Source organism: Fusarium keratoplasticum, chromosome 6 (assembly GCF_025433545.1).
Source record: "Fusarium keratoplasticum isolate Fu6.1 chromosome 6, whole genome shotgun sequence".
NCBI lineage: Eukaryota > Fungi > Ascomycota > Sordariomycetes > Hypocreales > Nectriaceae > Fusarium > Fusarium keratoplasticum.
The window spans coordinates 2,364,334-2,389,811 of NC_070534.1; the positions used below are offsets into that span (position 1 = coordinate 2,364,334).

General features: G+C 51.6%; 8 protein-coding genes and 1 pseudogene across 9 annotated transcripts, besides 1 other annotated feature; 4 read left to right on the forward strand and 5 right to left on the reverse strand.

The window, feature by feature from the left end:
- Window positions 1–57: 57 nt before the first annotated feature.
- NCS57_00871700 lies at window positions 58–1,673 on the reverse strand (annotated as a pseudogene). The gene is made up of 2 exons: window positions 1,446–1,673; window positions 58–1,383 (listed from the first exon to the last, which is right to left on the reverse strand).
- Window positions 58–1,673: a sequence feature.
- Window positions 1,674–2,513: 840 nt separating this feature from the next.
- NCS57_00871800 (uncharacterized protein) lies at window positions 2,514–4,337 on the reverse strand (the record flags this gene model as incomplete). The annotated part of the gene is made up of 1 exon (XM_053058526.1): window positions 2,514–4,337. The coding sequence occupies one exon, from the start codon at window positions 4,335–4,337 to the stop codon at window positions 2,514–2,516; it is 1,824 nt and encodes a 607-aa protein (XP_052912357.1).
- Window positions 4,338–5,934: 1,597 nt separating this feature from the next.
- Window positions 5,935–6,573, forward strand: NCS57_00871900 (uncharacterized protein; the record flags this gene model as incomplete). The annotated part of the gene is made up of 1 exon (XM_053058527.1): window positions 5,935–6,573. The coding sequence occupies one exon, from the start codon at window positions 5,935–5,937 to the stop codon at window positions 6,571–6,573; it is 639 nt and encodes a 212-aa protein (XP_052912358.1).
- A 363-nt stretch (window positions 6,574–6,936) lies between these two features.
- Window positions 6,937–8,283, reverse strand: NCS57_00872000 (uncharacterized protein; the record flags this gene model as incomplete). Its single annotated transcript, XM_053058528.1, has 5 exons — window positions 6,937–7,334; window positions 7,394–7,461; window positions 7,517–7,896; window positions 7,958–8,062; window positions 8,110–8,283. The coding sequence occupies 5 exons, from the start codon at window positions 8,281–8,283 to the stop codon at window positions 6,937–6,939; spliced, it is 1,125 nt and encodes a 374-aa protein (XP_052912359.1).
- Window positions 8,284–9,139: 856 nt separating this feature from the next.
- On the forward strand, window positions 9,140–10,177 carry NCS57_00872100 (uncharacterized protein; the record flags this gene model as incomplete). Its single annotated transcript, XM_053058529.1, has 3 exons — window positions 9,140–9,194; window positions 9,248–9,831; window positions 9,881–10,177. The coding sequence occupies 3 exons, from the start codon at window positions 9,140–9,142 to the stop codon at window positions 10,175–10,177; spliced, it is 936 nt and encodes a 311-aa protein (XP_052912360.1).
- A 242-nt stretch (window positions 10,178–10,419) lies between these two features.
- Window positions 10,420–11,599, reverse strand: NCS57_00872200 (uncharacterized protein; the record flags this gene model as incomplete). Its single annotated transcript, XM_053058530.1, has 3 exons — window positions 10,420–11,142; window positions 11,233–11,545; window positions 11,592–11,599. 3 exons carry the CDS (start codon window positions 11,597–11,599, stop codon window positions 10,420–10,422), a joined length of 1,044 nt encoding a protein of 347 aa, XP_052912361.1.
- Window positions 11,600–12,276: 677 nt separating this feature from the next.
- On the forward strand, window positions 12,277–13,419 carry NCS57_00872300 (uncharacterized protein; the record flags this gene model as incomplete). The annotated part of the gene is made up of 4 exons (XM_053058531.1): window positions 12,277–12,328; window positions 12,381–12,537; window positions 12,623–13,268; window positions 13,354–13,419. The coding sequence occupies 4 exons, from the start codon at window positions 12,277–12,279 to the stop codon at window positions 13,417–13,419; spliced, it is 921 nt and encodes a 306-aa protein (XP_052912362.1).
- Window positions 13,420–14,719: 1,300 nt separating this feature from the next.
- NCS57_00872400 (uncharacterized protein) lies at window positions 14,720–18,973 on the reverse strand (the record flags this gene model as incomplete). The annotated part of the gene is made up of 4 exons (XM_053058532.1): window positions 14,720–18,076; window positions 18,123–18,340; window positions 18,393–18,887; window positions 18,949–18,973. 4 exons carry the CDS (start codon window positions 18,971–18,973, stop codon window positions 14,720–14,722), a joined length of 4,095 nt encoding a protein of 1,364 aa, XP_052912363.1.
- Window positions 18,974–22,032: 3,059 nt separating this feature from the next.
- Window positions 22,033–22,812, forward strand: NCS57_00872500 (uncharacterized protein; the record flags this gene model as incomplete). Its single annotated transcript, XM_053058533.1, has 1 exon — window positions 22,033–22,812. One exon carries the CDS (start codon window positions 22,033–22,035, stop codon window positions 22,810–22,812), a length of 780 nt encoding a protein of 259 aa, XP_052912364.1.
- Between the last annotated feature and the right edge of the window lie 2,666 nt (window positions 22,813–25,478).

A 25,478-nucleotide genomic window follows, 5' to 3' on the forward strand; every position in this document is an offset into this window, starting at 1 on the left:
TCTGCCCCCCGCCTAACTCTCCGTCTCTGACAAGTCACTACTACATCAATAACAGCTTCATGCCTTGCGTCGCTCCCATCGGATATAGGCAGGCTGTACCGGCCTGGAGAAGAGAGAGTTGTAGTCAGTTGCAGGAACCCCTGACTTGCCATCCATGGTAGACAACTTAAAGTTGCGCACCATGGTGGCAACAATAACGCCCAGATTGACATAGGCGAACTTTTCTCCAATGCAGCGATGACGACCAGCTCCAAAGGGCAGATATGGGCTCTTTGTTCCCTTGGATACCTTTCCGTAGCCATAATCCACCACATCATCTCCAGCAGCTTCCTCCTTGGCTTTGTTATCCCATCGGTGAGGGTCCCATGTTCTAGCGTTAGGGAAGTACTCTTCACTGAGAGCTGTCACGGTAGGTGAAGCTAGGATGACCTTGTCTGTGGTGATGGTGTACTGGGTGCCAGGCGCCTGCATGGGTGTCTTGACCTTGCGGAGGATAGAGTGGATAGAGGAGTGGACACGAAGGGTCTCTTTAACCACATTTTGGAGAAGGGAGAGCTTGTCGATGTCTGAATGTTGAAGAGGTGGAAGATAGCCGTCGACGCTCAGGTGGATGAGTTGCTCTTGGTATAGCTCTTCGGCAATATCAGGGCGTGAGGCAAGACGGAACATGATCCAGGAGCTAGCCGAAGAGGACGAGTGCTGACCTGCCATAAGTAGAGTAATCATCATGTGAGCGATCTCCTTGTCGGGAACCGGCTGTCCGTTCTTGTAGGTGCAACCCATCAGGTTGGCAATCATGTCAGAGTACTCTTCCAGATCACCCCCTTCCGCTCTTCGCTTGTTGATAATGTCCATGTAGATATCCCTCATCTTGGCATGAGCAGCGTCTCGTTTTCGGTTGTGAGGTAGAGGAGCCCAGGGGAAGAGAAAGTTGACCGGCTTGAAGCCAAGATCAAGGTCATGATACAAGGCAGCAAACTCTGCCGTGAGCTTCCTCCTGACTTCTTCTCCTTGTAACGATCGGGCAGCGGTAAAGATTGTAATCTCAGCCATGGCGTTGGAAATGTCGACAGTACCCGAGCTCCCAGAGAAAGCCGGCACAGCGTGAATATAGTCGAGGACTTCGTGTTCGATAAGTTGGACGTGGGACTCGAGGGCCTTTTGCGTAAGGCCAAACTTGACAAACTTTTTCTGCTCCATAAACTTGGAGTTGGGGCAATCGTATACGACATCGCTACCGAAGACGGGGATTGTAAGGGGACCGTAGATCTCTTCGGCGTTGGCATCTTGGAGTCGGCTGTTGAGGACAAAGTCGTTGCCTTCGACTCCGAGGCAGCAGACAATCTTGCGGCCAAAGAGGACAAAGGTGAAGACGTCGCCGTGCTAGAGAAGAGACAGACAAACAGTCAGTGAAGGATTTCGGTGGGCTAGAGTTAGCACTCTACCTTCTCCCGGCACTTCATGAAGAAGTTACACGGATCTAGTCCATACGACACAGCATTGCCGATGAAGGGAAGCCAGTGGAAGACAAGCGGTGGCTCTCCCGCCTTTCGAAAGAGGTTTTGTCGCAAGGCATGGAGGATAATGATCCCAAGGAACGCCGCAATGGCCCAAACTGGATACGAGACAAGAGAGAGCATCTGGGCTAGGAACAAGGGGCTTCGAGGAGGAGTTGCTAGCAGGATAAAGAATCACCAAAGACGAGGAACACGAGGGGTTTTTAAAGCAATAAAGAAGCTGTGGTAAAGCCAGAAATGCCTCTTTCTCTCTTGTTTCCCCCTTCATCCTCCAACACTCTGACCAGCCCCCTGCTTCTAAAGCCAAGGATTACCGCGGGTCAGTGTTGAAGCATCCCTCAGCGCCTCTGATACTCCATTTTCTACGAGATAACCGAAGCATTGGCCAATGAGTGTCTCTCGGCGTAAGCGTCTAGTATCGGTGTGCTGGTATTGATCCTATGCTTGTCAAGTGCAGTAAGAGATGATAGATCCAGTCTTACCTAGCTGGAGTCCGAATACGGGCCCGGGTTCCGTCGTACTCGTATTCGCAGGGTTCGCTTAGCATTTTGAAGCTATCCCCACCTCATATTTAATGCAGCTGATACCAAAACGGTGACGTTCGGTTGGTTTGGTTCCTCTTCTTTTTCTTCTCTTGCATAATACTTACATTACAAGGCCAATTTTTCCTCTTTCCATTCGGGTTCCATTCTCGCTTTGACTAACTCTAACATCTCGCATGCTGACAGAGACTATTTGATCATTGGCGGAAGAAATGGTTTCATTCCGTCAACGCAATCACCATGCGGCTCGCTTCACCCTTGAAGAAAGTTCATTCTACTTATATGCTGATTCTAGGCTTTGGCTCCTGAGTACAGGAAATATGCTCAGTCGAAAACTCATCAAGGTTTGCATTCATCTCTTTAACCTTTTCTAAAGACCTGTTTGCATTGAATATATAAACGTCTAGTTGGCTGTTTGCGATGTACAAGCTTTCTATTCCAAGCATACTTCACTTTAAACGCCCTTGATAGCATCTGCCGCCTTCTCAGCCACGGCATACACTGAAGACATGATGTTTCCACGAGGGATAAGCGGAAAGATGCTAGCATCAACAACACGGAGATTCTTTGTGCCGTAGACAACCAGATTAGTATCCACGACACCTCCCTTCTCCTTGGGCAACATAGCTGCCGTACCGCACGCATGGAACGTTGTAGAAGCCGTGTCGAGAACGTACTTCTTAGCCCCCTCCAGAGTTCCAATGTGGAACGAATCAGGGTGGTTACGCTTCCCATCAGGCTTAAGGAATGCCCCCAATGCTTTGGTCTGGCGGAGATCCTCGAGGGCTTGGACATGGCGAGCCAGAATCTCGAGATCAGCCGGGTGAGAGAAGTAACGGGGGTCGATGTCAGGCACAGCATTGACGTCAGCTGATGATATATGAGTTGCCCCACGAGAAAGAGGATGAGATTGGAAGCAGCCGAGAGAGGCAAAGTTCTCCGGCATTAGCGACGACCCGACAAAGCTTTTTCCGCCCTCGTGAAGGTTTGCCTGTACCTGAAACAGGAAATACGCAGCAGAGGTTGCGTCGGGTTTCTCGAGAATCGAACGGACAGCGTTGTAGTAATCTTGGTTCTCGGGCATTGGCGGGTATTTATCGAGCAGCTCCTTGGTAGAATCAGGAGTGGGCATGAAGGCATGAGACTGCGTGCCACCGACGGTAAAGGGACCAGCTCGATGCTTCTCGTACAGCTCTTGGGCGAGGGCGAGGGCTTCTGGTTCCTGACGCAGGAGGGCATCTCCGGTGATGACGCCGTCAACCACTTCGTAGCTAACTCCCGTCATGACGTGGTCCTGCAGGTTCTCTCCTACTGCAGGGAGATCAACGGTGACTGGGATTCCATGCTTTTCTAGTGTCTCTTTCCCTCCAATGCCCGAAAGCTCAAGCAGCTTGGGAGTGTTGAAGGTGCCCGATGCGACGATAACCTCCTTGGCAGCAGCAAATGTCTTGATTTCGCCGTTCACTTCGGCTTGCACTCCGGTTGCTTCAACCCCCTCAGCAGTTTCTCGGAACAGAATCTTGTGGGCTTTAGCACCCGTGATAATCTTAAAGTTGGGCCTCTCAAGAGCAGGCAAGGCGTAAGCAGAGCCAGCATAGCTTCGAGTCTTGGTCTCTGGATCGATAGTTCCTGCATGGCTGTATCCTCCAATTGAGTTCCCCGAGAATGGATCTGGATAGATGTTAGGAAAGGCGGCGGGATAGTGGCTCGCATACATACCGCCAGTTGTGATCTTATTCAAGTCTCGAAATGCATCAATCCACGCTTTGCAGAGAGGGTTCTCGAGAACACCGGGAAAAGACACTTTGACAGGACCAGAAGTGCCTTTATACTCGTCGTTGATCCAGTCGATGCCTAGATGATCAAGTGTTGCCTGATCCTTGGGCGGCAGAAGAGTATATGACTTTTTGTAATATGGCACCAAGCTGGCCCAATCCCAGCCAGCATTGCCCAGCTTCTCCCAAGCGTCAATATCGGCTTGGGCGGGAGCAATAAAAGCCTGGCCATTAAGAGAAGATGAACCACCGATGGCCTTTCCCAGAGGAATTTTGACAGAGCGATCCTTCAGACCTGGCTGCGGGGTTGAATGGTACTGCCAGTCGGCATCAGATCCAAGAAGGGCGGTCCAGAAGGCGGGGATGTTGACGCGGGGGTCAGCAGTGAGGTCATCACCAGCTTCGAGGACCAGGACTTGAACATTGGGATCTTCAGAGAGGCGGTTTGCAACGACAAGGCCGGAAGTGCCGCCGCCAACGATGATGTAGTCAGGAGAAGTCATGATAGTGGATGATGATGTAGTGTTGGTGAGAAAGTTGGAAACACCAACTGCCAGGTCTCGAAGGACGCGCGTATATATGGATAAATGGACTCTGCCTGTCTAAGCAGGGTATCTTCCTTGGCATGCAGCCTTTTTATCCTGTCGTTGGACAACGTTCAAGGACGGATCGCGGCGTGCGACTACATTGGGGCTTAGCGCTGACTAGGTATTTGATCCATAACTCGGTGACGAAATCGAAGCATACTAACGTCTGTTTCTATTCTAAGAGCCATATTCTAAGATGTCTACCAACATCTAATCTTTATTCATAGTGGCCCCATGCCTAGGTGGTTGTGTCATGTCGTGATCCTCCGTGGTGCAACGATTGCTCATGAGTTACAGGTACGACTTCGTTTCCAAAAAAAAAAAAAAAAAAAAAAAAAAAAAAACCGAAGGCCAAAAACGCCGCTTCTCTCTCTTCCTCTCTCTCTTCCTCTTCTTCTTTTTTTATTTTTTATTTTTTTCAAGGGGGGGCGGGCGGCCAACGCTCCGCGAGCTTGACCAGCCCATGGTCAGAGGCGTCATTGGGCGGACGGCGGAGTGCGGGTCTGAAGGAGGTTTCCGGCGTCGTTGTTAATAATGATAGTTGTGGTATTATTATTGGTGGTGTTGTTGTTGTTGGTGATGATGGTGGTGGTTGTTGTGATTGCGGCGACGGGGTGTCTGCTGCGGCCTCACGCGCTTCTCAATGAATAATCTGATGAAAGTCAGTATTGATTAATGCTTTGGATGGATGATAGATGAAAATTGGATGAGTGCGAGAGAGGGATGTGGATAGATATTAGATGAATGTGGTGATGGAGAGAGACGTGGATGAATGGGGAACAAGGTAGACTCACAGCTTCATGATGATGATGATGATGATAATGATGATGATGAGACCTCGAGGTTATGGTTTTTTTGGTTGGTTTTTAATGCCGGCATGTGTCAATAACTGTGTTCTTTGTCGATAATGTTTCTTGACGGGCTGCTTTTCCCCAAAAGACGGAAAGGATGAAAACAGACAATCAAAGAAGAGGCGTCGGAATTGTGAGAAAATGCCAATGTTTTTGATTGAAGAAAGAGCTCTTCATGGCATCAATGAAAAACGGGAAGGTCCCGGCATGAGTTACAGGTACGACTTCGCTACCATCATGCCCAAAATTTCCAGGCAAACATGTCGCATGAAGTATACGAATAGCTACGGGCGGCTCAGGTATGTTTTAAATATTATCATGATGATGGCAATCTAGCGGGTTCGGGCAAGACTCTAAAGTGTTGAACAACAGAGTGTTACTCATTGATTGGCCTCCCGGTCGTTCAACAACCTTTATTGGAGTCATCCCGCGTGCATCAACATTGTTCAGGTGACACATTGCTCAGAAGCCCAACAAATTTCAGGTGATGCAGCCCAGCAACTGGAAACTTTGTGGTCAAACCTTGACCACGGCCATTCTATACAAATATCCTCAAGCACCCAACTCCTTCCATCTGGCAGCATCCCTCAGTAACACCACCACCACCAACAACAGCAACAACCGGTCGCTCATTGAATCATTGACCACCCTCAGCTACCACGATGGCATCCTGGCGCTTCGACTCCTCGCTGCTCGACTCGGTCTGCCGGGGTCTGGGCATTATCACAAATGAAGAAGAAATGGCTCCTTATCCAACAACACACGAGACGCCAGGACCGGACACAACTGACCCTCCTCCTCCCTATGAAGACCATGTTGAGTCGTCCAGAAAAATATGGCAAATAAGATTCGAGTTTATGTCAGACCGTCAGGAATTCAAGAAAAGAGGATCGCTTCGCCCGCTGCTAGATTGGTCTGCAGACCTGGAACTGGAAACCTGGGATATCGCCGGTGTCATGAGGGATGGCCTTTTCCTGACACAGGACAATGTCCAGGAAGAAGAGGGACACGCCAGGCACCTCTACTGGCCCGAAAAGAAAAGGTGGAGCTACACTCGTTGCTACACTATTGTCGATTCGCGATGGTCAGGCTACCTCCAAGTTTACTCGTGGGACATCCGCCCCGTCGCCAACTTTCGACTTCAGCACCTCACAGCAGACAAGGTTTGCCTAGCCAGAGTCGAGGATGAAGAAGAATATACCGTGTACTGCTATAACGTAGATGAGCCAGAGCGTAGCGCTAACTTCATCTACGACGATATGCCTATGGGGGGACTATGGCCATGGCCAAAGGAGGGATGAGAAGTGGAATATCAATGCGATGGAGCATAGCATCACCAGGCAGTCGAGCATTTATGAAATGAAATAGGGGACGGGTCAAAAACTAGTCGGATTCATGAGATGTCTACGAGTATGCAGTTCCGAGAGCTGAGTGGAAGCGACAAACCTTCCACCTATTGCATTTGGAAGCGAGAATGGCTTCCTACCCTTAGCAAATCCTTATGGGTATCTCTTCATCTCATGATTAAACAGTAATCTAAGAAAAATAAAAAATAGTCTAAAATAAAACAAAGTGGACTTGTGATTTATTTCATCTTTTCCAAGACTTGAATGAAGTATTGGGCAACAGGGGTCAGCAATTTTTCGTTTATAGTCTATTTCTTTCTACACCATCATTCCCTTTTGTAATCTTGGATTCCTTGTCTCTCTTTCCTGGTACAGCTCCTCTTCGTCACTCCCACTCCGTTCCATCCCAAACTCCCTCGTCACCTTGATGATATGGCGAGTACTATCGTCATCTCGCTCCTGGTTGGTATCGCCATAGTCAACAGTGGCAGTGGCAGCAGGCCCTAGCTCTATCCCATGGGAGCGGCCTGACCTCGTTTGCCTGTCTCGCACACGTCCTATGGTTAAGAGGTCGGTGTGGTGTGATCCGCTGTACTCTTGGGTGCTCTTGTCCTTTGCGAGGCTCTTAAAGAATGCTCTCAGCGATGGGAGGGAGCCGGCGATGATGCCTACTCCGCACTCTACCACAGTCCAGAGAATAATGTTCGCCACCGAATCTGTCGGTCGATGCCAGTTAGCTGTCTGCGAAGTCCGGGGGAGTCGGTACAGTACGTACACACAAAATTGGCAGGTTGAAGATACGCGTTCGAATATGGGACTCGGATGATGCTTGCGATCGACGCCCTACAATCACCGAGTTAGTCATAGACAGAAGAACGGAACTCGGGACCAAACTCACAGCACTCCCAGACCCATAATCAGCTGCGCGTACAGCTTCAACTTGGACCTCATCTGAAGCTTTCGCACAAGAACCATGGGAATTGTCGCGACAGCAAAGTCAGTGATGACATTGGCAGCCGATGCCGCGTACGTCAGGATCGTTGGAAGGATCTTGTTCATGCACTTTCCCCTGGACGGATCCCAGAACGCCTCGACTGGTTGACACTGGACCATGATGACGATGAATCCAACCGAGCTCATCAGGATGGACAGGCCAATGAGGCCTCGCAGTAGCCAGACGTATACCTTCCCCGTTGCTATTCGTAGGACCGTGACGCAGATGCTCGATTTGACGCATACGAGAGTGGCGGCGTAGAAGATCTGCCATAGGAAGACATACTGTTGTTTTCGGATCTCGTTAGGATGTTGTGTATATCTCGGCCGAATCGACGCGACGAACCTTCATGCCCTCTCGAACTTGAGCATCGGTGAGCTTCCTCCGCACCGTACCTATACCTCGATGGCATCCAACAATAACAATGACATTGTGTACCATGTACGATGCCTATTTGGAGTCAGCCAAGAAAAGGATCAGTGTTGGTCGTTGCTTACCCATCCCGCGACCATCAGGTGGTCATCGGTACCGAGGCACCGGTTCCTCGCTCGGACAAACGTCCGCATAAGAACGACAATCGTGCAGAGAACCGAGAGGATAACCGTCGTGGCGTATGTCCCGAGAGCCAGGCCCTCGGGCTCAACGGGTTCCCAACCCGCGTCCTCAGCCATGGCAGATATCTGTCGATAAACCAGACAGCCGGTTTTGAGCAAAAGTTGCCAGAATAAAGCTCATACTCAATGGTTTCCTTGGATAGATTAAAACAAATCAGTGCTGTCGGGTTCTGATTTAATCATGCAAGAATCTTGGCCCCTTGCTTTTTCTTCAACCAGGACCCTCGTACCTCCTCGCGGATTAGAGTTTCCTATCTTGTCTGCGATGTGACCTGCTGTTGGCCGTTGCATGTCGAGTACGGGACGCTAGGCTCGTCTCAGGATGATCCCTCGGGCCAAGATTGCGCGGCGAGGCTAGGCATTGTTTCCCGTCCCGTTTGTGGCATCGGCTTTGGAGGTTAATCAGACCACTTATGACCAGCTAGCTACTTCGAAATTGACCTACATACGACAGAAATTGATCATCAATCAGATAAAAGATCACCTTCTCTATGAGTTGTACCTCTTTCGTTTCATACCCTTCAAGTCCTCCCCTCTGCTCATCCGGGGAAACTTCCCCAGGGGCACAGAAACCCCAGAACTGTTTCCTTGGCATGGTCCGACGACCTTGTTGATCTCCCCGCTAGCAAGGGCCAACGACGGGGCCATCCGTCTACTTCCAATATTCGTATTGGCAAAGCGACAAGAGCTACTGCACTGCTACGTTGGGGAACGTAGGCGAGCCATCTCCCATGTCGGAACAAGATGCAGGGGCTTCACCGCTACGACCCTGAACGGCCGGGTACCTGTAACGGCCAGCTTCAGAGCCCATGACCCCGATGATCCCTTATAAAGAGAAAGCTATCCGCACTGTCGAAGCTCCTCTCTGTTTGATCAGCTCCCCCTGTGAACCCCCGTTTCTCTCCCAGCAACCATGTCCGCCTACACTGTAAAGGATCGATTTGCCGTAGTCACTGGAGGCGGCTCCGGTTGGTTGTCTCTGCATGTGATATTTGCTCGTGTAGACTCATCCCCATCTCAGGTATCGGCCTTGCCACTGTCCGATTGCTCCTCGCAGCTGGATGCTCCGTCATAATCGCCGACCTGCGCCTCCGACCCGAGGCCGAACCCTTGGTCGCCGAGTACCCCCATCCTGCGAAAGAACCCAACAAGCCATCCCTCGTCTTCTGCGAGACTGATATATCCGACTGGACCCAGATCACTGCGCTGTGGAAGACAGCCCTCGAGACGTTTGGGCGAATTGATATTGTCGTCAACAGCGCCGGAGTCTATGAGCCCCCCTCAAGCTCCTTCTGGAAGCCCCCAGGCATCTCTCCCCTCTCCGAGGACCCTGAAGATGCCAAGGTGGGCCAGTATAAGAGCTTCGCCATCAACACCATTGGCCCCATCAGGCTGTCCCAGATCGCCATTGACTATTGGCAACAGAACCCAGAGGTAGAGGGAAACCTCCTTTGGGTTGCTAGTATGGGTGGCTACATGCATTCTATGCAAGCTCCCTTATACTTTGCGAGCAAAGCCGCTCTCGTCAGCATGGTCAAGTCACTGTCTGGTCTGAGAAGAGCCCTCAACATCCGAAACTCTGCTGTCTGTCCAGGGCCATGCTTTGTACGTCTTCCATGCTAGGCTACCTCGCTGTATCTGCTAACAACAACAGACGCCCATCTTTGAGCAGGAATACTGCCGTGATAGACTTCGACCGGGAGACGTTGCCTTGAAGCCAGAGGACTGTGCCGAGTTGATTATGCGTGTTCTCCAGGAGCCCCAGTACGGAGACGGAAACATTGTAGAGATCATGATGATCGGAACAAAGGAGGAGCAGACGGTCAATGTGCGCGAGATCGGTCTCGAGGCTTTGTATCCAACTGTAGGTCCACTGGATCAAGGCACGCGCGCCATGGCGGAGGAGCTCAAGTTCTTTGGCGAGGTAAAGGAGAAGGGCATGCGTACATAGTTGGTTATTAGCGTTGAGAGCTCACTAATAGTTCATGAGAATATCACAAACGATGATGGATACTTTAAGAGCCTGCCGCTTCCTAAGACGCCCAGAAGATAAGGTTTGGAGTACTCATTTGATAAGATACCTTGCTTTCACCTCTCGCCCCCATGAAGAGGAACGTATTTTGATTATCAAAGAGAAACAACTATCATTTACACATCTACTACATTACTACTCAATTCACAAAAGGTTGTATCCTACGCTTTCTTGAATGGCGTGTCCCTGCGATAGTGCCAAGTGCATGCATCGCTATAAACCTGCTGATAACCAAAAACGCCCTCAACCAGATTCAAGATCATGGTAGCCGAGATGGTAAAGACGCTTCCATACCGGTTCTCGCAAAACAAAGTGAGCCTGTCGTAAGTCACTCCGAAGCCAGAAGTGCCATGGTTCAGCTCGATCTCTACCGCAGGAGGCTTGGTCATATTAGAGAGCACATCACCCTGGAATGGGCAGTTGCTTACCTTGGTCGTTAGGTTTGGGTTGATTCTGCACCATCTCTTGAGGTACTCGGACAGAACCTCGAGAGTCTGGCTGTGACTACACTCAATCTCGATCTTGTTCTTTCCAGCCGCATGGACAAAGAGATGGTAAGGAGTCTTTTGGAGAAGAGTTCCAGGCTTGGGCATGGTGTTGGGGTCAGGGAGATAATCCACAGTGGACGACTGGCTCTTTGTCTGTGGCTGCTTCGTAGGCTGTTCTGCCGCTTCCTCGACGCCGACGTCAGCCCACTCGTCTCCGGTGGTGGAGTGAATGGGTAGTGGCTTGGAGGGCTTCTTGGCTTCGAAGCAATCGAGGAGCTGCTCTTTGAAGACGCCAGCAAACTGTGCTGGCTGGTAGACCTGAGTGTTGGGGAGAGAAAGCACAAAGCCCAGTCGTCCATCAGACCATTGTGTAGAGGCATGCTCGCTCTCAGAAATCTATGTTGTCATGTTAGCCGGTTCGATATTGAAGATCACGAACCACCACGTCCTGTTTGAAATCTATTCCAAGACTTTCATGGTGCTTACCTCAACAATCAAGTTCAGCCTAGAGCAAAGCTCATTGATCTTGGTCAACAGCTTGTCAGCCCACTCTTCTTGACTCTCGTCATCAAGCAACTCGGTTAGAACCTGGAACCAGGTCTGCAGAAAAGATACCACCGAGGCGATGAGCTGGTTCTTGTCCTCCCAGACATTGTCTAGCTCAGAGACAAGGATCGGCCATTCAGGCTCACAGTGAACCTCAAGGCCGAGCACTTCTTTGAGGGCCTTGATAGCCTTTTGCGCAGGGCTATCGGGGTTTGTCCAGTTGTCTCTGACAGAGACCTTGGCCTTCAACGGTCTAGATGGGTCAGTAGATGGATACACCTTTGGGAAGGACAACTCACAGAGACATGTTTAGAGATAGTGCAATTCACTTCCAGCTCCAGAGCATTGATAGTCGAGAACAACAAAGACCCTCCCCCAACAAAACAACTTTACCGCGACATTATCAATCACGCCGCCTAATCTACCTGGACCCCTGAAAACACCCCAGTCTGCCCATAGCGCTGCCCCGCGTTGTGGGCTTTCACGCCGCTCCAGAGCCAGCCCTTCTCCATTCGGCGCTAACTTTCAGCTGGGCGTTGTGGCGTCCTTGGGACAGGCACAAGGCAGATTGATGGTTGCCCTTCGGTGCAGCTGCCTCCGGAAGCGGCTCTTGGGGCTTGGCAGGCGTGGAAATTGCACCTCAGCTAGCTGTCAGCCCAAGGTCAAATGTTTGCCCGCACGTGGAGGTTGGTGATGGTGTCACACCGAATGCAGGAGGACCAGAGGCGTCGTCCGGTGTTTGTGATTTTCATTCTAGACCCGAGTCAGAAGTTGCCGAACGACCCGTCCCTTGGCTAGGCAGATGTTGGCATATTGCCTAGGGCAGCTGTTGAAGCTCGTCGAGCTCAGGGGTTCATCAAGCTATCACTTCGGTCCATAAAAGCCTCTATGTCGCAGCTGTCACCGACTTTTCCAGAATCCCATCATCCTTTCAATCTCATTCCTCCAGATCTCTTCTAGACCTTTAACGACATACCTTACAACATGGCTCGTCTTCCCCCCGCCGAGAAGCTCCCTCTTGCTGTCCGCAAGAACAGTATGTCCCCATGACCACGGTTTGATAAAGTGCCAGGCTAACAGTCTTCTAGTCCGGGATGGCTGGGAGAATAAGAAGGAGGAGTGGGAGAAGAAGCTCTCAGATCTCCTTGGAGAATCATGGACCATCGACATTGACCCCAAGGCCCTGTACCCTTATGCCGAGGCAGACTCGTGGGCATCCACTTCTCTTGGTGACTGCATCAATGGGTAAGACTTTCTTCACTTCAACTGATCACTTCTTCATGCAGCCTCTCTCTTAAGAGTCAGTTGTCCACTAACATGTGCATCTTAGTTACGTTGAGGGCGTCGAGTATCAGATGAGATACTTTATCGACTCCAACGGAGGAGATGGCCCCAAGGCCGAGATCAACAACATCTGCTCGGCCCACGTCCTCACCATGGACTTTGACGAGGAAAACACCGTCTCCTACTGCGGCCCCAAGGTGACTGACGATGGCAAGCTCGTCATCCTCTTCACCCAGGGCAACCTGGGCACAAACACCAGCTACGCCGCCGAGAGCGGCAAGCTCATCAAGGCCCTCAACGAGGGTCCCACCGGCGACAGGCCCATGAGCTACATCGCCCGCGCCTCCATCAGGAACGACTACGAGAAGGAGCTCCCCGAGGTCCAGAAGAAGCTCAACAAGATCTTTGGCAAGGACGTCGCCATCGTGCCCAACTTTGAGGACAACTTTAACAAGCTCAAGGCTGACTCCAACGCCCAGGATGGCTGGGAGGACATCTTTGGTCGAACTCACCTGTCGTACCTGCAGGGTCTGGTCTCTGACCTTGAGTACCAGAAGTTTGACCAGGACGAGATGCTCCAGGAGGGTCTCGTCGAGGCTGTGGAGGAGAGCGCTGTTCACGTCCGTGTCGTGAGCGAGCTAAAGAGATCTTATAACGAGACTGTCATTGAGGGTGGCATTCTCTATCTTCAGGTATGTTGTATTGTTGTGTACTCACCACGAGATGTTCATCTTAGTGAGTCTATTTTCAAGATGCCAAAGCTAACGGTTCATGTAGACCATCCCCAAGGACTTTGGCGTCAACGCCCACAGTATCGCCAACGAGCTGATCAACCTCCTGTAAGATGTCATGACGGATCACGAGTAACTAAGCGAGCGCCATTGAGATTTGAGAATGCGCGGAATAGAATATTGTTCTGCTGCCTACACTGTGCCATATGAGTCGTGCTTGAAAGTGTCTGATGATCGATGATTGTGACCATGATGATAGTTGAATTTCGTTGCCTGAACTCTAACGCAATGAACGTTTTCAAGTAACAACACTATGAGTAAATATGAACAGATCCCGGTGAAATACAGTAGTGGTTCATGCTATTTCCTCATTGTAGCACCCACTGCTGTCATCTGACCAAGGCCTCAGTCTTGAGTTTAGTATCAAGTGAACCAACCTTAGTAGCCATTTCCAAGGAATCATACTACCCAACCCTTCTATGCATGACAGGAGGAGAAACGACATCTTCAAGCCAAGCCAAAAACTCCGAGAGTAGAGTGGAGGTATCACGAGAATCTGAGACGTGGCCTCAAGGGCGGTCAGCCTGCAGACAAGACAACGCCCAGCCTTGGAGCTCCATCTCCTCCCCACACGAGGTCCAGGACCCAGCTTCGCCCACAGAACTGCCAAACTGCTTATCCCAAGCCTCAATCTCGAAGATAGAGAGAGCATCAACAACTCAAAAAGAGATTCTAGCAAGTAAATCTGTCTGAACGTCAAAAAGAGAGGACCGAGCGTGGATCGAACACGCGGCCTAGAGATCTGCAATCTCTCGCTCTACCACTGAGCTATCGATCCTTGTGATCAATTGTTGATGTCGACGTGTCCTCTTGCGTCGGTTCATGGGGTCTGGACTATTGGTGTGGCGTTGAAGTGGAAAAAAGGAAGCCAGCGAGACATGGGGCTCTCGTCGAATCAGGCAAAAGAAAAGGACCGAGCGTGGATCGAACACGCGACCTAGAGATCTGCAATCTCTCGCTCTACCACTGAGCTATCGATCCGATTGTGGCAAATGAGCTTGGTATATCGCCTCAAGTCGTGCTAGTTCATGCGTCGAGAATTTGCAGATTTTGGGCCTTCTTCAGGGTAGACGGGGACAACTCTGCCATGATGGTGTCGATGGAAGAAAATGACCCCATTGTGGTTCTTTGGTGTTCCCTGGATAAAAGGGCGTGTATGTGTAAGTGTAGGAAGGGAAGACAAAGGTTCACACGGGGAGAGATTTATAGCCATCTTCGAGCACGCCATTCTTTGTTGGCATTGTTCATGTTTGTTGTTACACACCACCCTCAATCCTCCCATTTCGTATATCGCTAGCAATTGGGTATATCCGAATCAAACTCCAAAAGGAAACATTCGTCCATAGCACTTCTTATCCAATAGCACGGTCCACATCGACACCGTACCGCTGCTTCTCCCGCATGTGTGAATCGGTAGTGTCCCACCACTTAAGCGTATAGACACTCCTGCTAAACACTCCTGATTGAGCTAGTTCTCCATCATTGCGCCATTCTGATCCGGGAGGAACGAATTCAGGTGTAGTCATTTCGCCGCCGGCGAGGAGCGTCGCTGTACCAGCGATTGAGCACGGGTTATGTGGCAGGACACCTCGGACCTCCATCAGCTGCGTCGTTGCGATGGCGCAGACGACCATGGTCGCGAGCATGGCCTGGAGTGCAATCTTGGTGGGCTTGTTCTGCTTCAGTCGCCGGTGCCCTGATGTTGTCAAGGTTCCGTTGTACGATGGCAGTCGAGTGCCGTCAGTAGAGTTGCTGCGCATGTTCAAGGACATGGCCTGGGCCATATAGACCTCGTACAGGCGGCTGGCTCCTTCAGCCAACTTATCCCTGCCCTTCTCCCCAAGGTATTCCTCGAGAGGCCGTCCAGCCTTGCCATGCACGAGCGCCGAGATGAACTGGTCGATATTGGCGTAGGCCGGACTCGTGTTGTTCGGACCCGGAACGGTGCGGTTGTAGACAGAGTCGCTCAGGCCCTCTAGCCAAGCATTAATGGCGTATTCGTACCGATAGCTTCCTGTACCGTTCCTCACCAGGGACGCCGTAGACTCATCGACCTTGGGCTTGCCTGAGCTGGTGAACTGAAAGTCAGGCAGGCTCCAGGTAAGATTCGTTTCCACCTGTTCCAGGTTCTGGTAGCACATCACAGTTTCGAGATCATACTCGATGTTCCATTTGGCGGAACTCTTCCCGATCTGCTTGAGGCTCTTGACTTGGACGGTCCCGAGAGTGAGCGCAAAGGTCGGGCAGCCATTATTCCCAGTGCTCAGTCCGTTGGCACCGTAGCCATCGCCGGTGGTAGGATTGGTATTGATAGCACCGTTGCCCGAGATGGACTGGCGGTCCCATTGCATGACCGAGGCCTGCCCCATGTATACTGGGTTCGAGGTATAAGGCATGAGAAACGACTCCATCCACCAATTTCCCGTCAAATTCTTGTTTGGGGAAGTCTCGCACCATTTAGCATAATCCAAGGTGGTGTTGAAACCAACCTGCATGTAGCCCTGGATGGCCTCGGTGAACCCGTTCTGTCCCGGGATGTTCTGGGTGTAGTTCCCTTTGGCATCGACCATGACCATTTTTACCTCTCGTTTCTCGACAAGAGGCGTGCAGTTCAGCTTTGGCCGATATGCCGGGACGTTGATGGTGAACGGCGCTTCAGTACTCGAATTCTGAATCTTCACCTGAGGCGGCTTGAAATGGTTGTACACGAGTCCCTCATGAGTCCATTGTGGATAGTCCAAGTCGAGGTACTCGATCAAACTGTCGATGGCAGCAGCCTGGTTGTCGCTGAGTGACAGGTCCACATTGTCAAAGTTGAACGTGTCGAGTTGCTGGATCGCCAAATCCTGAACTTGAGGCACGTTGATGGCGCTATAAAGACCAGAGATGACAATCGTCAGAAAGCTGCCGATAAAATTGGCAAGCAAGGCCACAAGGACCGCGAAGTGCCGGGTCTTGAAGGACATGAAAGCTGCATGGGGCAAGAGCTTGCCAACCATGTTCAGGCTGATGGATCGCTCCGCGGGAGCTCTGCCCTTCCTGAGTGCGTGGAATGGAGCAAAGACAGCGACCATGAACTCGACGGCAGAATACATACTGGCAACTCCAAGTACTACAGCGGCTGGGATGTATGTTGCGAGGACGATCGAGTCTGACGGACCAATGTCGACAAACCCAGTGTTGGCGTCCGAAAGACGTTGAACGATCTCCAGAGCGGCGATGAGAAGCAGCGGCAACACAATGGTCACGCACAGGAACCAACGTGTACCTGCAATGGGCCACCACCAAGGCACAGCATGTGTTTCCGCGCTTGCTTTATACGAGACCTGCTCTTTGCTCTGAGCAACGGGCTCGACCACGAAGGCTGGTTCTGGTCCAGGGACAACTACACTTCGGAAGCCGAGGCCCTGTAACCGTGAGCGGATCTGGCTCTGACGAAGGGACCCCATGTTCATCAGAGTCTGGCGCAGAGAATTACTCGCCGCGAGAATAGCAGCCGTAGTAGCAGCGGAGCCAGGCTCATGAGGGACCACATCACGAGGCCGGACAAAGATTGTGCCAACGGCTATCAGTGTGAGAAGTGCTAGGAAGGCGCACATGAAACCAGTCGACTGTGCTTTGACATGCAGGCGGTTCTCGACATACGAGATATTTCCCGCCACCTGCTTCTCCATAGGCTGAAGAGCGAGTTGTCGCATCAGTTGAGCAGCAATGCCGTTGAACACGCTTGTCCCCGTCTCAATCAGCAAATCGGGGTCAAGGAACGCGCCAACCGACGAGTTTCCATTCTTCATGCTCATAAGCTGGAAGAATGTCGGCACTACCTGTGACAGAGCATAGTCCTCACCACCAGGTCCAAGGTAGAGGGCCTTGGAGGCGGTTTCGACACCCCTGGCGACGGCTCCAACGGGCAATCCAGAGACCAGTTTCCGGCCCGATGTTGAGATGGACGACAAGACTGCTCGAGCAGAATTATTGACGAGACTCGCGGCCTGCACGTCGAAGAATTGCAGATTGTACCTCGGCTTGCAGAGTGCCACCTTGACTTCATGAGCGTAGAAATAGTCTGGGTTGGCCTTCGATACGTTCCATGGCGCTACCCTCAAGTCGGCTACAGACAGAACTATCCGCTGGTCCGCATAGATATCTTGAATCATGTCGCGTTTGTCGCTGTCATTCGCTTGGAGATACTGGGTAGCAAAGTTCCAATCGATATTGCAAGGGTACACCCCAAAGAGTCCCTGGTAGTTTTGCGTCGCATTCTTTTGATGGTAGTAGTTGTGATCAGGGCCAACGCCGATCGTGACGCCATTAATCTTGCAATCGGAAGTCGATATATTGGTCACAATGAATGACCCCAGGATACTCTTCCAGGGCATTCTCGCCTGGGTTCCATTGGTGATGGGCAGGATCTCGCAATCAAGACCTACGCGAATGCCCTCGGTTGTCAGAGTATAATTGAGATCGTCGGACACGCCGTTTGGGAGCTGGAGCTCGGGTAGGATGAGGTTCTCGGAGGTCCCGGCAGGGTACTGCAGACCCTGGAAGTGAATGCCGTAGTACAATTGGGCGGCAGCTGGGCCGACCTTGAACGCAATGTCGACATCTTTTGGGTCTTTGACCCGAAACTCACTCTTGACGCCAAAGTCTTGACTGGTCTTGGTCACCTCGGTTGTCTCGAGGATCAGCAAACCGGTGGAGAAGACGGTCTGGGGTGTGTTAGAGACTGTCTGGGCGGACTAGGGGAGAACATACCGTGCCGAGTATCAGCAAGTGACCTGTGATGGAGAGGGCAACAGCCCAGTGGCGGTTCTTGATGGCCTGCCAAAGAGCGTTGGGCACAATGGGAGAAACATAGTCGAGTAATAGTGACTTGTCAGCGGGAGATGGGCCTTGTTGCAACTCTTTCCAAGGAACTAGCATCTTGTTATGATGATCGACCTGCTTCCATAATGCCCCGACGACGACAAGCACTGTGCCGAGTTAGACATGAAAGCATGTGACGACATCCTCGAGGGAACTTACAGGCAGTTGGTCCATATTTCCACCCATAGTGATTAGCTTCTTTTTGGGTGCTGATGCCATTGTTTTCCTGGGAGAAGTGGTACAAAAGGCCGGTGGCCAGCGTCATGCAGATAAAGACAAGAGCAAAGATAAACAGCACTGTCTTGGACAACCACATGGGCGTCCACATGCGTTTTCGGAGACCATCGTGACCTCCAGAGGGTGGGGACCTATCTGTGCACTGAACTCTGGTGTTGTGCTTGGGATCCACGGTAGGCTGTACCGGAGAGGGCTCCTGCGAAGGTACACAGCGTTCGTATTCCTCGCTTGGACGGAGGGGAGACACAGGCCGCGGCGATTCGGAATCGTCGCTCCTGGACCGAGCTAGGAGATCGTATTGTTGTTGGCCTCGATGCCCCGATGTTGGGCTCTGAGTATATGTCGTCCAGGTGGGTCCATCTAAATAACCACCCATGGGATGCATGTAGCCCAAGTCATCCTCGTCTTGATGCGCAGCTGGAGGGAGATTTTTGTTAGCTGGCAGATTGGGTTGTCCCATTCCTCAGATGAAACACACCTTGTTGGTACCGCTTTGAATGCATGGTGCCAGGTATGGCCGACGGCGCGCCTGCTGAGGCGACAGGTTTTCTCGCGCCTGACATTTCATGCAACCACGACGACAGCAGTCAATCACGTAGGCCAAACGTCTGAGAGAGTCAAGGCGAATAGAGTAGCCATGGATGGCATCTTTATGAGGGACTGCGACTGTAAGCGCTTACACCCCAGCGTCTTGGAGAGGCTGAGGGACCAGTCATGGTGGTGCTCGAGGTGGCACTGACGGGGGCTGGTACAGGAAGAACCTGTCTCCGCGTCGAGACTCGACCAACAGACCAATCAGACACGCTCCTTCATCCCGAAGGAAGCACTCAGCGCTTGATTTAAACGATGCATGGCACGTTCAATTGGCGGGTATTCATAGATGAAGCAGGCGGAGGATTGGCGCCGCATATGGTGTCACTCGCATCATGCTTTTCTCACATCATCGCAAGTGATTGTCCTTTGTTGCCTGGAGGTTGGACATATCGCTACCTAGTTAAACTACTATTTCCTCATGTCGTGGTATCCATAGTTGCCTAGGTATCTCGTGATGGACGATCAAGACCTGAACGAGTTTTCGAATCCGCTCTCGAAAACTGGAGGTCCATAGAAAGTGCTTCGAGCAAGCCACCCATGCCAATCTGCCAATAGGACTCATTTTACTAGTGTTTCAGCCTTGCACTAGCTTTCGCGCTAGGACATTTCGGTCGGCACTAATTGCGGCAAGGGATGCTTCGCGACTGATCGTCTTGGAACAACAAAAGCCCGCCATCATCAATTCGCTGCCGAGATGCGGTGAAGGGAGAGACTCTCGGATGATGTGTTTTGGTGGTTACCCAAATCAGCAGCTACAAAACCAAAGGGTCGTCCGAGTGGCAAATGATACCGTCGATCGTGATCCACGGCAGTGTCAGCGCCATGCCGGAGACGAGGCTAGGCAAGAGCTGATCGTCGGGGTCTGATCATTGCTCGTGCGGGAAAAATTCCGTGGCAGAGTCTGCTCAGCGATTTTCAGGGGACTTTTTTTTCCCTGATGGTTCGTGAGACGATTGAGGCATCAAACAAAACGAGTACAACATTGGAGGGTTTTGCATTGAGGCGTTGGTGTTGGCACCGGGAGGATCTAGAAACGCTGATATTTATGCGAAGCTGTCGTTATGTTTTGCTGGCTGTATCAGCCTCAATCCTTCAACGTCTGCGCCCGCCCTCGGTAGCTTCCCGCGCCACTTTTCCCCTCCTCCGACGTCTTTTCGGTCTTGAAAAACATGGGCAATCTTTATGTGGAGTGACAAGTGACAAGGGCCAGGGGTTTCCTGGGACGAAAGGGTCCGGCCGCCAATGGGGCATCATACCTCGAAAGTGTGTCGTCCTCCAACAACCCAGGCACATCATCCAGTTTTGTTTCCCCCATCCACAATGGAGAAGGGAACTTTCGAATCTATTGGATCTCGGATCCGAGAGAGGGGGGGGCACTTTTGAACTTTTTGGAGCGCTCTGACGTCGTCCTTCTCCGCTTCAAATCTCGTGTGGCTTTGAGAAATGAAACCGAAACAAACGGTCTGAAACCCAGTCTGACGTGTGAAAAAAACCGTCTCGAGTTCACCACGCGACCGAGCCTCGCCCGGCAGGAAAGTTAGACGGACAAGAAAGATACAGTAGGACAAGGCTATGCCCTGCCGTGCTCTGTATGCCCGGCTGTCCCGAGCTTTATCGGATCATGCTCGTTTCAAGAACAAACACTACACTCTGCTGCGCGGCCAACACCAACAACCCACCACCAACTCTGAAGCAGCAGCATCCGAGATGTGTAATTGGTGTGACGTCAGAGCCAAATAGCAACATCCCTGAACCCCTGATGATCACGGAGGCGGGCTGGGCTACGGGGACTTTGCGGAGCAACCTTTGAGGCTTGGGCAAACGCACATACGCAGAGAGAGGCCCGCCGCGGCGCTCCCACTCCCGAGCGGCCACGACACGTCGATTGTGATGCGCCGCCTTCGTGGCTCATCAATGGACGAGTTTCATCTCAAAGACCCTCTAGTGATGTGCATATGATGTCCTATTTTGAACTGCTCGCTTCATGCAGTTTCCCTTTCCCGATGATGCTCTATCCCTGATCATCATCGTATCTTTTTTTACTGTGGGTGCGGCTGCTGATCCCCCCATGTTGTCGTGCTTGCTCTCACACATATTTCACCCACATTGACCCCCAACTGGCACTTGACAGCAGATTGTTACAATCCCCTTCATTTAATCCATTCCTCTGCCCATCCCAGCTGCAGAGGGAACAAACATCTTCAGCACTCGTTTCATCTGTGCGACACATCTTGGCCTGTGGGAAAGCTGTGCTCCCTGCCCTTGATACTTACTTGAGCCAACAAACCCATTCGCTTTTTTTCCTCCAGTCCTTTTTCTTCTGCATCTCTGCATTCGTTTTATCTCACCATCGATCGTTTCGCTGGAATCCTGCTGTTCGTATTAATTGGTGTACATCTGCATCATCGCGACCGACCAGACACATCACACCGCATCGTCACTCGGCCACGATACCCTCAATTTCCATCGTCTACTACCAAACGACCAAAAAGAGCACTCTCCCAGAGTTTAATATTCCCCTACCAGCAAATCGTTTTCGTATCTTGACTTTTCCGAAAGCCACCGACGCGGATCCTAGTACGCATCCGTCTCATATCACCACCCACAGACAGCCACACCAAGCCAAAAACTCCGAACATCCCAATAAAAAAACGATCTAGTCCCCCCAAGGACAGGTTTCACTCGCAACCCCTCGACGCATAAACGTTTATATTCCCTCGGGGTTTTCGTTCCTGACATTCGACCCTTGGCGTGTTCGTCCCGTGAGCCTGGTTGTCTTGCAACATAGTGCGTTTCAACCCAGTTGCCAGTTTATTGATCGAAAGATACCACGCCTGACAACTTGGATCAAGTCTCGCCTGTTATTGAGTTCATATAATCGAACCTACCGTGCCTGGTTAATCGACATATTTGTTGCTGGAGACTTTCGACTTCTTCACTCACTTCACTTCACATTCACAACTTCACAATGGCTGGACAATCCACACGACGATGGCTTCAGCTGTCCTTCATTCTCATGGCTGGTTCCGCGGCTGCAAAGTCGCTGACCCTGTCCGACTTTGAATCTATTTCTTCCCCCAATGCCCCTGTCAACTGCGTCCAGGCCTACGACACCCCTCTCGCCCAATGCAGCCCTGGCGACTTCACTGGTGGAAAGGCCTGCTCTGCTGCATGCAAGGACTCGGTCAAGCAGACGGAAGTCGTTATTCAGCAAACATGCGGTGGTGTCACATCCGACGAGGAATCGCTCTTGTATCGCGGCCAGAGAGGTGAACTTGTTGCTGTCCTCTGCCGGGATATGGATGAGCCTCAGGCTGAGAACCCTGAGCCGGCTTCCACACCTGCGCCTGCACCCGCACCCGCACCCCCAACTACGACTTCCACTTCGGTTGCTTCGACTCTGGCTACACGGCCCAAGGAGAACATCTTGATTGAGACTCACGCAAGCACTGCCGAGGAGACGACAAAGGAGGAAAAATTGACTGGCCCTGGAGCTTCTGTGGGCGAGGACCTCGCAACAAAGAGTAGCGTCCTCGCCGTCGACACTGAGGAGCCTACGATATCTCTTCCACCTGCACCCACCGCCTTGAGGACCTCGGCGGCGGTCCCTACCCAGTCCACTGAGACCAGCACCGAAGAGCCAAGCGCTACTCCAACAGCTGCTGGCTCAATCCATGTCCCAAGTCTGGGATACATGTGTGTGTCATTCGCCATGTCGACTCTCTTTTACATGATGGCTTTCAACTAAAGTTGCTTGGAATAAGTGGCGGGATAGATACCTTGGAGGAATGAAGCACTATTTTCTTGGTCTTGATCATTTATGGGAGGCAATCTACTTAGAATGTTGTACAAATAAGGATAGAGTCCATCAGCAATGAGGAAGCCTCCGATATGGAGGCTTTCATGCAATGCGACAAGATTTGGGGGCTTGAAGCTCCCTCACATTGCACGATGATTCTCCTTTTACTCGATTATGTGTATGCAATTGTACGCAATGAAGTGTGATGTGTTCTCAGTCTCGGATATATGTTATCGATGTTGGTTGTGTCGCTTGCACTGAAGCCCAATACTCACAACAGCACCCAAAGCGATATCATGAACTATGGCCTGACCATTCAACAACTGGAAAATGAAGCCATCGTGAAATCTCATTCTTGATGAATTTTGCACCACCTGGTGCATTTTCCTTCTTGGCGGTTCGGGACAAGATCTTGGCCCTTGGCGCCCAGTGTCTGGCGAACGCTGGGTGCAGTTCTGGGCGTCTTGGCTGCACCAAAAACGGGGATCTGTCAGATGTCCAAGAGATCTCCAAGACCTGCCAATGCGACGTCGATTCATATTAGCTTTTGGATATAAATCTGGACTATTCGACATGAGCAGTGAAAATTGACTTTATCGGGTATCTGTGAAGAGTCGATTGGGTCGAGCACCAAGTCGGTAAAGAGTCTTGGCAGACTGGCGATAGTGTCGTTGGCTGCGTGCAAACCACAAGAACCGAGGTTACAGTCATGCATGTCCCCCATAGTCCCAACTCTAAATACATAGCGATGCAGCGCTATCCCGCAATCTGGATCAATCTGGTCGGTGAAAGGCTTTATCTTTATCGCGCCAATGATGCGAGATAAGGGGCGGACAACTCACGGGTTGAAACGCTAACTTGACAGCCTATGAGCGCGATGTCATCTGCGTGACCAGGAGGTTTCAATGCAATAACCGTGCAGGGTCGGTCTAGCAGCTGAGCAGGGCTAAAACACGGGCTAGAATTGTGGCCGTTGGGGCGAAAAAATAACCTTGAATTGCGAGACCCTGAAAGCCATGTGCGAAAAAGCGCCATCAACGGGGGCACACAAGGGAATACAGGAAGCTGAGATTAGATCGGCTCAACGGCCGCCGACACCGACAGAACCGCTTGCCCGTGGGGGGAACTCGCAGATGCACCTTGACGTGAGTGTGCATCGCGTGGGAGCACCTTGGTGTTGAAGATCCTGCGGGTCTCTCTGACAATCGATGCGGAGAGATGAACATCTTGTGCTCTTTTGAGGACATCATGGGGGAGGGAGGATGAACGGGGAGGTTATTGCAGCCGAGGCAAGCGAAGGGAGGCGTCATTGAGGTGACGGATATTGCCAAGCAACACAGACATTGGCCAGATGCTGGTGGTCAGGTCGCTTGCAATTCTTGTTTCCTCAGTGGGATGACTATCTCTTCGTATCGGCCTCTCATGTGAGCGGAGGTCCGATTCCTTGACGGAACTGCCGGGGTCGATGGCGCTGCTTTAATGACGGGAGGCGGCCGCCGTTTCTTCTGTAGAGTCGTATCATAGGGGCATTGAACGGGTAGCAACAGCATGGCCCCTTGGTGTTTTCATCCCGCCTGCTTGCTTTTGGCTGGGTAATAGCAAACCCCTTATCAGGCGTCGTTGGGCGTCTAGTGCCAGCTGAAATTTGATGAGAGCGTGCCATCATGAATGGATGGATGGCAATGAGGATTTTGAGGCGCTGACCATGTGTGAATGAGACTGACTCAACAAGAGGAGCATTGGTAGAACGCTTGGGCTCCAACAAGGGAGACGCATGCAGAGGATGACGAATAAGACAAGGGCTAGCACTCCGATCAGAGTTGATCGAGACAGATGGATCCAGGCCCGTTCCCGTAAGACCATGTGGTTGATTCTAGATCTGAGGGTGTCAGATCTTGGTTGGTAAGAATATCTGCTTGGTAAGAGGGCCACAGGTCAATGATTACTTCTACAGCTTCCCAGAGCTTCCGAGCAAAAACTGGCCTCTATGATACACCTCTTGGTCCTCTGCCGTCTCGTCCGGCTTGGTGCTCATGGACGCGACGGCATCTCTGGTTAAAAGCAGCGGCGTATCCGTAGGCCCCGCGATGCCCCCACTTGGCACCATCTTGGCGGCAGTCGACGACCGGGGCCCCTTGCTGCTCAATTCCTTGTCTGGCTGGTCGAGGTTGCGTGGGAGATGGGCTGTGTGGGTGAAAAATTGGTTCAAGATGCCATGGCACGAGCCTCGAGGTGCGCTAAGAGACGCCCCCTCCGGAGAGACCAAATCTCGCGTCCATGAGGTTAAATCAACCTTATGCCGCCAGTCTCTGCGTCTTTTGTCTCTTCTTTCGTCATCACTCGACTTGTCCTCTCTCTGCTGGCTCGCTTGCTGTTGCTGGAGAAGAGTCTAGAATTTCCACCTCCCTTGTCGCCTCAAGCTCAATCCTTACCACTGCCAAGACCGTTGTGGCGCCTCGTGGCGTCCTATCCCAGTTTAACAGGCGCTCCTGCCCTGTGACGACACCGGTCCAGGCCTGTGCCATTTTTGCGCCCGCCTGCCGGGTGCACTTGCTTGGGTTGCTTCCCATCAACTTCAACCCCAGGAATCCTTTCCAGAGATTTCTTCCCTCCTA